The 10,957-nt window shown below is 43.3% G+C and overlaps 1 protein-coding gene across 1 annotated transcript in view; it reads right to left on the reverse strand.

Annotated features, from left to right (window-relative positions):
• The window catches only part of MYH13 (myosin heavy chain 13), a 48,227-nt gene extending 46,128 nt beyond the window's left edge, over positions 1–2,099 (reverse strand). The window contains 3 exon segments of the mRNA XM_032431680.1: positions 103–259; positions 345–488; positions 1,896–2,099. Coding sequence (XP_032287571.1) covers positions 103–259; positions 345–488; positions 1,896–2,099 — 505 coding nt within the window.
• Positions 2,100–10,957: the final 8,858 nt, after the last annotated feature.

Here is a 10,957-nt window from a genome sequence, read left to right on the forward strand (position 1 = left end):
TATTCAAGCCTTTAGCCTTAGTTAAGAACCTGTCCAGTTAAACGGCTTGCATAATTAACTAAAAACTATTTTTGAAAAATAGGGATTGAAGAAATTGCTCACCTGTCAGCATGAACTGATAGGCGTTGTCGGAGATGGAGAAGATGTGGGGCGGGGCCTCCTGGCGCTTCTTGCCTCGGTAGGCGGCCACCACCTCGGGGTTGTACACCGGCAGCCACTTGTAGGGGTTCACGGTGACGCAGAAGAGGCCCGAGTAGGTCTGAGAAAACCAGAAAATGTGACATGTGGATCTTGTCTTTACTCAGAGAGATGGACGGAATAGGGAGATGCTGAAGGGCGCTCACGTAGATCATCCAGGCTGCGTAACGCTCTTTGAGGTTGTACAGCACTCCAGGCTCGTGCAGATGGGTCATCATGGCCATGTCTTCGATCTTGTCAAATTTGGGAGGGTTCATGGGGAACACCTGGTCACTGTTGAGAGTGAGTGTCTAGGGATTGAGAAGAAAAGCACATGATGGAGAAGGAGAGCCAATTCTGTGAACCCCGCTCTACTTGGTGTGGTAGAAGTAGTGAGAGATGGCAGGTAAATCACCCCATTAGCATGAATAGCTTCATGGGTCATTCCCAGAGATGATCCACAAATAACTGTCCTTGATTAACCCAATTCTGGTCAAACTGCATAGCCAGTTCTGGTCTCATGCCCCCCCCCCCTTAAGTGTGCCATCGTATGTGCCAAGGATGAGTTACCAGTGTGCACAGCAACAGAGCCCTTCCGCCCTCAGGGTCCCGGTCAGACTCAGGATGGCCCAGGCCCCACGGCAGTTTGCCTCTGCTTATCCCATTTGCTTTGAGTGCCTCAATGAAACCAAGGTTGGAAGGTTGGAAAGGAATACTCCAATGTATTCTGTGTGTTTCCACCTCAATACTTCTGCTCACGTGGGTTCCTTTGTCTGGACTATCTTCATTGAAATTATGTTCAGAAACCCTCAAAGTTCAGCTCAAGCCACATCTCTTCCGTGACCCGTTTCCTGTCTCCCAGTCTTTTCAAGGCTTCCATAATTCCTTACAGCTCTGCTCTAATAGTTACAACATTTGAACTTGCAGCATGGCCCGTGGCTGAACAATATTTCTGAGACTATTACTTCATTTCCCTCCTCTGGGTTTGCCCCCTCCGGACTCCCCCACTCGAGCATGCTGGCTCTGCACTCCATTACTCAGGAGAGGTAGAAAATAGGGCAGAAAAGAGAAAGAGCCTATAAAGATTTCTGGCTTCTGTTTTCCCAAAGCCTAAGGACTTAGAGAAGTTTTGAGGATTTTAGTGAAAAGACAAAAGGAAGGGGATTTGTTGGTACATGCAAATCTCTTGAGGAAAGGAGACTCTTTTGCCCCACTGCCCTACACTACAGACACCCAAAGTAGCACAGGGGAGATGGCAAAGTCTGTACATCCTGAAGCTTCAAAGACTAGGACTTGTTTCTTAGCAGATAGTTTGGGGTGGGGTGGGGTAGTGGTGGTGAGATCCTCAGTGTGGTACAGTGTAAGGTCCTGAAAATGAGGCACAACGATAGGAGGGGACCCCAAGAATGACTGAGGAAAATTTATTTCCCTCCCAGTGAAAAGAGGCTGAAATGAGAGGTTAAGTTCAATAAACAAACAAACAAACAAGAAATAAAAGAAATAAAAGAAATAAAATAAAAGAAAGATCTGCCTTTCTGGAAAAGTGAAAGAAGCAGGAGTGAAGGTGTTTGCAATAGGAGCTTTCACCTGTTACTTCACTATGGAAGAGGTAAGTGTATGCATTATGTTCTACCTTCAGATTCCTATGGACCAGCATGCGATTTCTAATATCCTGCTCCAAAGGCAAGTGATCGAGAACATCGGAGATCAACACTTACCCGGTCATCCAGGGTCTTGACTGTGACTTTGTCATTTTCCCTGCTCTGGATTATACCTTTCACGTACATTTCCTTATCATCCACTGCAAAGCAGGCTTTCTTAGAATCAAATGGGCGGTTTTGTGCCTCTCTTCTCTCCTTCTCTGGCTTCCGCAGGTAGGGAGCTGCTTCTCCAAAAATGGCCATTTCTGCATCAGAGCTCATGACTGCAGGGGGCGCTGGGAAGACCAGGGAGATGGTTGAGTCTGGAGTTTGCAGTGACTCCTGAATGGGAAGGGCCCCACCCTGTTATTTCCATGCGGACAGGGGGCCGGATCAAAAGCTCCTGGTATTAATTTAGGTCCTGGGGAAGCCAGAACCAGGTGTAGGGACTTAGATTGGGCAAGTGGGAGTGAGCTAAAGGAGAGACCGTACTCTAGCAAAAACATTTGAGGGGTTGTTTTCATCCCTGAGTGCTGATTTGGGGGGATATCTATTTGTTCAGTCCCATGAATGGAAGGAAGTCTGAACCAATTAGAGTGCGCCCAATAAAGGTGAGCCCAATGAAGGGGGATTTGAGAAGCACTTCCTTAATTACACATCATGTTTGGGCCGCATGATCTCAGCGCCATCCCCAAATCTTAAGGGCTTCTGAAAAGAATTATTGGAATGTTGATAATTCCTCGTAGAAATCTCAGACGGCCCAATGAATAGTAATGACTTGAACGTAAAGTCTTGCCATGCTTGCTTAGCACATTCTAGGTAGCAAGCTGATGGGAGGCATTATGGCCAAATGCAGTGATTCCAGACATTAATGTGCACCAGAGTTACCTGGAGGGCTTGTTAAAACACAGATGGTCAAGCCCCTGACCCTGGAGTTTTGATTCTTAGGTCTGGGATGGGGCCTGAGAATTTGCATTTCCAGCAAGTTCCCAGGGGATGCTGATGCTGCTGGTCCGGGGACCACATCTGAGAAAGGCTGGCCTAAAGCCTTCCTACAAGGGTGGTCCTAGAATCGGTAATATTGTACCACCCAGGAGTGTGTTAGAAACGCAGAATCTCTGACCCACCCCAGATTACAGAATCAGAGCTGCATTTTTAATGAGATCTCCAGGGGATTACATAGCAGACTGAGAAGTATCGGGTCTAAGTGCAGTGGTCTCCAAACTTCAGTTGTGTATAGCAATATCAGGGTGTGACAAGCAGTGCTTAATTAGATTAGTATCTGCCTTATAATTCACTGGGTGGTGCGTGTGTGTGTGTTTGTGTGTGTGTGTGTGTAAGTGCCTTTCTGCCTCTGCTTCTCTCTCTCTCCCGTTCCCTCCCACCCATCCTCTCTATAACTCCCTCCCCAAACCATCCCCCTTTTCTTGGGCCCTTCTCTGTTTTTCCCTGCTTGGAAGCCAGAAAATCTGGCTTTAAAGTCCCAGTGCTGAACTCGGTCAAACCACTTAGCTTCTCTGGGCTGCTGTGTATTTCCACTTAAAAATGAAGTAGCAAGTCGAGCTCATTTCTAAGTCCCCTACGGGTGGTGCGGTTCTCAGATTCCTTTTCTGCATTTGCATCTGGTTGTCCAGCTCCCTCTGGATTCTGACCCCTGGACTCCTCCACTTTTCCCCACGTCGCTTCCCTTCCCTATTCTTCCCCTTTCCCTTCCCACTCATTTTCCTGTAACTGATTATAGAGTGAAGTCACACACACGTATCCCCATAGCTCTCTTCAGAAAAGTTCATATTTTTTAAATGAGGATTTTTACGTTTCCTATTAGAAGTAGGAGAATTGAACATTTTATGGTTCTCTCTTGGAAGCCAGCCTCCCCCAGCTCCCCCGTTATGAAATCACTCTTCATTTGGTAACTTGTTTTATTATTCCTTCCTGCGCTGCTGTGGGGTTTTATTCCTTCAGAAAGAAAAGCATCTGCTTCCCTCTGGACCTTATTTGGCTAAGTTACATCGTAGTTTTACTTTGGCCACGGGCTCTGCTGAACCATGGTGGTTAGATTTTCACAGAAGGAGACTGGAAGTCAGTAGCGGTCCCAGAAAGAGGGCCCCTGGCCTGTGGCCATTGTGCTGGTTCAGACTTTATCTGTTCCTGGCTAGTGGATCAAGACAAATTCATGCAGGGGTGCCTGGGTGGCTCAGTTGCTTAAGTGTCTGTCTTCGGCTCAGGTCAGGATCCCGCGGTCCTGGGATTGAACCCCGTGTCCAGCTCCCTGCTCGGCGGCGAGCCTGCTCCTCCCTCCCAATTGTGCTCTCTCTCTCTCAAATAAATAAATAAAATCTTAAAACAAAGAATTCATACACATAGCTTTCCCCTTCCCTAACAGTGGTCCCCAGGGTTGTGGCTTAAGTGGGCTTTACGATAGCGGTGGTTCTCCAATCTTGTGTTCTCAGAATCCCTTCACACTCTCAAAAATAATTGAGAACCCAGCAAGCTTTGGCTTATGTTGGTCATATCTACTGATATTTATCATACTAGAAATTACATTGCATGTTAACATAAATAACGTATTTTTATGAAAATGACTATATTTTCCAAAATGAAAATAAATTAGTGGGAAGAGTAGCATTGTTTTTCATTTTTATGACTTTTTTTCTTCTTCATTTTTTAAAAAGATTTTATTTATTTATTTGAGAGAGAGAGCATGAGGGTGGGGTGGGGTGGGGTGGGGTGGGAGCAGGGAGAAGCAGGCTCTCCGCTGAGCAGGGAGCCCAATGCGGAGTTCAATCACAGGACCCTGGGATCATGACCTGAGCTGAAGGCAGACCCTTAACCGACTGAGCCACCCAGGCTCCCCTTTAGAACTTTCTTTAATGCCTACTGAATAAAAGACCGGATTTTCATTTCTGCTTCTGTATTCAGTCTGTTGCCATAAGGCTTTTTGTTTTTGTTTTTGTTTTTTTTTGGTTAAAGTAAATACAATCTGCCCTTATGCAGTTATGTAATTTGGAAAAGGAAAGAGTATTTTCATTGCCTTTTCTTTTTCTTTTTAAACATTTATATATGTATGTATGTATGTATTTATTTATTTATTTACATAATCTCTGTACCCAGCATGGGGCTCGAACTCATGACCCTGAGATCAAGAGTTGTACGTTCCACTGACTGAGCCAGCCAGGTGTGCCCCTTTGTTGTCTTTTCAAATAATTTTGAATAATCCTCTTAGATATTATCCCAGAACTTGACAAGTGGTCATTTCTTAAAGGCTAGTTGCAATGTGGAATAAAATCTGCAACTGTATCCATGAATATTTTGTACTCCGTTACATTATAATCCATTGGTCTATATTTCAACTTTGAATGGATCTTTCCCCAAGTATGAATATCCTACATTAGTCATTTGGAAAATATTGGTTCATGGAGTTATACAGAACTTCTGAATGTTGACGCATTTCATCATAGAATATAAAACAATCACAATCATTAACATCTCAACTGATTTCATTAGAAAACTCTTTAAGTATTAGGAAGTGGTCAAGTTAGTGGTAGCAGATGCATGTTTTCCAAAATTCTAATTCTTGCTTGAAAGCTCAAATATATCATTAGTAACAAAGGCTGTCAGTTGTTTTCCTTGAAATGATAAGCACACTAGAAGTTCTTTCAAGTAATAATGGTGCTGCATGAATAAAGCGGCTAGTTCATATTGCAACTCAGACAAATGTACATGTGCATTTCCTCGAGACAACCATCAAACTCTGGTATGCAGCTGGAGTGCCTTATGCAGACTTCCCATTTCAGAGAGTATTATTAATACATGTATGCAAGAATTGAATTATACTAAAAGTAATAATTTTTGCTGCTGGAAATTTTAAGTAATTTTTAAGTAAAAATTTTTAAATAAAATAAAGCTTTTTTTCCCAGGGCTAGCATATAACAATGACAATGACTATTAGTCCAGTTTGGTGCCATGCCTTGATTTGTAATAAAGCGTCAGAAGTTTTATCCGCCTTTGCTTTGCATCATTAGGTTAACACAGTGAAAAAAGGCAAATGGTGTCTAGGTATTATTGTGAAAATTGTTTTGATCTCATGTTTCTCTAGCAAAGTTCTTAGGGATCTCCAAAGATCCATGGGCCACTCTTGAGAATGGTTGCACTATGAGGGGATCTTGTCAGGTTGCAGGTTTATGACCCATACATGATTCAGCATGACTTAGCATTAAGCATGGTGCCCAAAATGTTGGAAAATGATCCACATCCAAATCATCTGCAACAGAATCTCTGTGGCTGGGACTGGAGAATCTGAATTTTTCCCAAGGGCCTCAAAACCAGTGATGTTTGGGAATCACTAGCTTAAATCATTATCTTGCTTCCCAAAGCCACGGCATGGTCCCGTTGGTCATATACCAAATGACTTTAGGCAAATATTCCTTAATTTTAATAATGATGTGCTCATTAAATCTATTATTTTATCAAAATCGAATTGTCATCAATCGTAAGAGAAATTATTTTGAGTTTCAGAAACAAAGAAAAAAATGTGTCTTATGACAGTACTCCTTTCATTGATTGTAAGATGCTCTTCAAGTTCAGAGATAATATTTTGTGAAAAATGAGAAGAAAATTAAAATTGATCAAGTAGGGTAATATGTGTTATATCTGTTTATGCCGGTGATATAAGGCAGTGTTTCTCACACTTTAGTGTGCATGCGAATCCAACTAGGCGTCTTGCTGAAATGTGTGTTCTGATTCAGCAGATCTGGGGTGGGGTTGAAATTCTGAATACCTAACAAATATCTCAGCTGATGGTCCACATTTTCATAGCAAGCATACAGGGTGGGGTGACTTTAAAAAACAAATCTAAGGGGCGCCTGGGTGGCTCAGTTGGTTGGGCGACTGCCTTCGGCTCAGGTCATGAACCTGGAGTCCCGGGATCGAGTCCTGCATCGGGCTCCCTGCTTAGCGGGGAGTCCGCTTCTCCCTCTGACCCTCCCCCCTCTTGTGCTCTCTCTCTCTCTCTCTCATTCTCTCTCTCGCATAAATAAATAAATAAAATCTTAAAAAAAAAACAAATCTAAGGAGGGGCGCCTGGGTGGCTCAGTCCATTGAGCATCTGACTCTTGATCTCAACTCAGGTCTTGATCTCAGGGTCCTAAGTTCAAGCCCTGCGTTGGGCTCCATGCTGGGCGGGGAGCCTACTTAAAAAAGAAAAAAACACAAAAACAAATCTAAGGGAAAAAAGGAATCAATGAAAATGTTAGGTGAATTAACAGTACTGGTGTTAAATGGATATCACAAAATGTGTGATGGTAGCATAAGACTAAAGCCTAAAGTTGGGGGGAAACTATAACAGCTCTTGGTCAAACTCAGTTTTTAGGCATCTCCAAGAAACAAGACTTTCGTGTGGGTTTCAAGTCTCGACCAGTTTGGAGGTGCAGATTTTTCTCCTTTTGGCCACTACTCTAACCAGGACTCAGAACCCAGTATCTCCTAATTTTACTACCTGGATGAGGCACGATTCATGTCAGCAATATTCCCGCTAAGGCGTTATCCTGCCTACTTGAATACCTTCAGGGACAGACAGCTCTTTTCCTTTTGGGCAGTTTTCACAGGCTGAAGATTCTTCTTGCATTAGACTAAAATCTGTCTTCCTGTAACCTCAGGACAATCGATCCTCATTCCTGCTCTCGCTAACAGCAGAAGGAGTTCAAACCATCTTCCCATAGGACGACCCTGTACCCGTGTGATGTCTGCTCTGTGTTCTCCTTCACTTTATCTTCTCCATGTTACACAACCCCAGCTGTATCTTCATCTGCTTCTTCCGTGATGTGCTTCTGAATCTCTTTTACTGTCATGGTGACCCCACTCCTGTTAATCTCCCAAAGTGTGACATCCAAACCACATGCCGCCCTCCAGCAGCCTGTGGTTCACCTCTCTTGACCCAGGTGCTGACTCACTGCTCACCGTCAAGCAAAGCCCCTCGATCCTCTGCCTGCGTGCGGTTGCTAAGTCAAATCTTCTTGCCATATTTATGCACCTGTGCTCTGGGACCCAACGATAGAACAATTCATTCTTGGCTGATAAGCTTTGCCCTGTTAGGTCTGATCCCGCTCTCTAGGTGTGACTCATGGTGCCCCTGGGCTCTACCCTCCCAAAGTCCCCTAATTAGCTCCTTCTCTATTCCAAAAGCTCAACCTGCTTATATCCCTGCATAGCTGTGTCCCTTCAACCACCAACTCTGTTCCTGTCTTTAGGTGTCTTCTCACTGAGACAGCCGTCCCAGCCCACCTAATCTCCATTTGCCACCTTCTGACTGCTCCCCCTTCCTCTGTTTACTGTCAGGGCACCTGACACTGCTCTTGACTTTCATCCCTCCCCTGGGAATTTCTCAGCCACTGTATCTTGTCAGCAATCGTGGGGTCATAACTCAATCATACTTTGCTTTCCTTGGTCCTAATTCATCTAGAATGGTCTCTAATAAAACACAGATTTTGCAGGGGGATGGCAAGGAAATGGTTTTTTATTACCACCCTGAGTGTAGGTTTGAATTGATCGCTCTTTATTCTCTCAGCATTATTTGTGAGTGAAGGCACAGCTGGGTGGATTTAGGGGCGCAGACTCTGCTCAAGGAATAGCAAAGTTAGCCCGTGTGTGAAAACTGAATCACGACAGTATAAACATTATGTTCTGGGCCAACTAACTATAGTGACCTGGAGCTTGCATGTCAAAAATCTGCACTGTATTTTATGCTTATTAGTATAATAAGCAAATTTGGGGAACGGTTTTTCTTTTGGTAAAACCGACATATTTTGAAATCCGCCTTTAGGAATACTTAAGTAATTGGTTTCAATTTCCTCAATTTTCACCTTCTTATGAATGCAGTAAGAATGAAAATATGTGAAACAATGTTTGCTAATTTCAATTATTGCATTCCCAATCTGGTTGAAATGAACTCTTACCTTCTTGGTTTCCAAAGTGACGGTCAGTGTCCTTCAGGAACAAAGTGTCTTCTTGGGAGTTATGGCAGAAACCAAAACCAAACAAAAACAAAGACCAAATGAACTACAAAGAGTGTAAATAAATATAGAAACTGTGTTTGCTCCAAGTTCTACTTTTAAATAGGTACACAGTAGATGTGGCATGGAATTATATTTGCCATTTTCCCCCCTTGCTTAAATGATTACTCCTTAAATAATTGGTTAATTACAACATGATTAATACTTTTTAAAAAAATTTTATTTATTTATTTGACAGAGAGAGAGACAGCGAGAGAGGGAACACAAGCAGGGGAAGAGGGAGAGGGAGAAGCAGGTTTCCCACTGAGCAGGGAGCCCGATGCGGGGCTCGAATCCCAGGACCCTGGGATCATGACCTGAGCTGAAGGCAGATGCTTAACGACTGAGCCACTCAGGTGCCCCTGATTAATAGTTTTTTTAGAAGTATCTCTTGTGTGTGCAAAGTACCATGTCAGCTCCTTAAGACGAGGTGCAGAGAAGAATAAAGACAGTCTCTGCCCTACATGAATGCAAAATTTAGTAAGGGTTAAGAGAAACGCTCAAATAAATCTTCAAACCAGGGAGAGTAACACCAATTCTAAAAGAGCCTAAATGAAATGTTATGGGGACTTAGAGAGATGATGTTATAGGCTGACAATAGGGGGCTGTGGGCGGTCAGGAAAAAAAGAAAGGAGGGAGGGGAAATGATCCAAATTGTAACCTGGATGCTTGGAGCTAGTAGCCAAATTCTTTTGGCAGTAAGAGAAAGTGGTGAATTATAGGAAAGGCTCCTTTAAGGAGTCGAGGAAGGGCATTCCTTTAAATAGAGAAGATGAAGGTAGGTAGGGCAGCTGAAAATTCATCTATGACTAAAGCATCTCCAGTCCAGGAGTTTATAACCTATATGATGATCTCCAGGAGCTGTGAGAGTCAGAAAAATTTCAACATCAAATTTAACTTAAAGAAACTCCCACTTATTACGCAGTATTTTTGTGGAACCAAGGGGAACATGTCATGAAATGCCATTTGGGCAGGAAGAGACATTTCAACACTTGGCTTACTATTTTGGTTGCCCCTTCCTTCCCTTTCTCTTATGAGTCTCTGATAATCTCCAGCTATCCCCTAAAAGTCTTACCAAATTTTTCAGGAAAAAATTAAATGGTTACATATTATATCCCGAATCCTTAGTTTAAAAGAAGTAAGACTTGGAGACAGAATCTCAGTTTCTTAATACAGGCTAAGAAGCTCTTGTAATTTCTTTGAACTTTGTTTCTTCTTTAAAAGGGGACAGATGGACCAGAAAAAGCTCCAAGATTCCTCTTAGCCCTGTGAATGTATGATGGAAAGTACTCTGGTAGAGATGGTGGCTGGGAATCAAAATGTCACAAGCCTCCCAAGCCTGGAGCCCCTCCGAGGGATGCTCCTGCAGGGTCAGACACGGCCCAGCCCACAGTCCACAAGGCATGCTGTGCAAGACCAGTCTGGAAACCAGCCAATAATGACCACACTATGGTGCATCCTAGGGTGGATCAAATGCTTGGGAGAAATTGTTCCTGCCATCATTTCTCAGAAGTCCTGACATGGAAACAAAATTTTCAGTAACTATAAAAATTTCAAATACTAGTTCAAGGCAATTACAGAAGAGATATCACAAATTAACATGTTTAGGGATGCCTGGGTGGCTCAGTCAGTTAAGTGTCTGCCTTTAGCTCAGGTCATGATCCCAGGGTCCTGGGATCAAGCCCCACATCAGGCTCCCTGCTGAGTGGGGAGCCTGCTTCTCCCTCTGCCTTCTTCTCTCCCTGCTTCTGCTCTCTCTCTCTCTCTGAGACAAATAAATAAATAAAATCTTTACAACAAAAAAAATTAACGTGTTTATTTGCTAACCGCATGGTATAACACTGACCTAAACAATTAGGAGAGGGGGAGTTAGACATCATATTCCGTTTTATTCTGCAGGTTATTATTATTATTTTTTTGGTCTCATAATTGCTTATATTCTTGTCTTTTTACTCCTTGTAAAAGCTTCTTGAAAGGCGGGTACCTGTCTTGCCGTCTCGTCACCCATCTTGCCCTTAACACCGGACCTTACACTTAGTAGGTCTTCAATAAAGACTACTGTGTGGCCGGTCCTCCTTGACCAGTAACCTGATC

The sequence above is a fragment of the Phoca vitulina genome, unplaced genomic scaffold, assembly GCF_004348235.1.
Source record: "Phoca vitulina isolate PV1807 unplaced genomic scaffold, GSC_HSeal_1.0 scaffold47, whole genome shotgun sequence".
In the NCBI taxonomy this organism is placed as follows: Eukaryota; Metazoa; Chordata; class Mammalia; order Carnivora; family Phocidae; genus Phoca; species Phoca vitulina.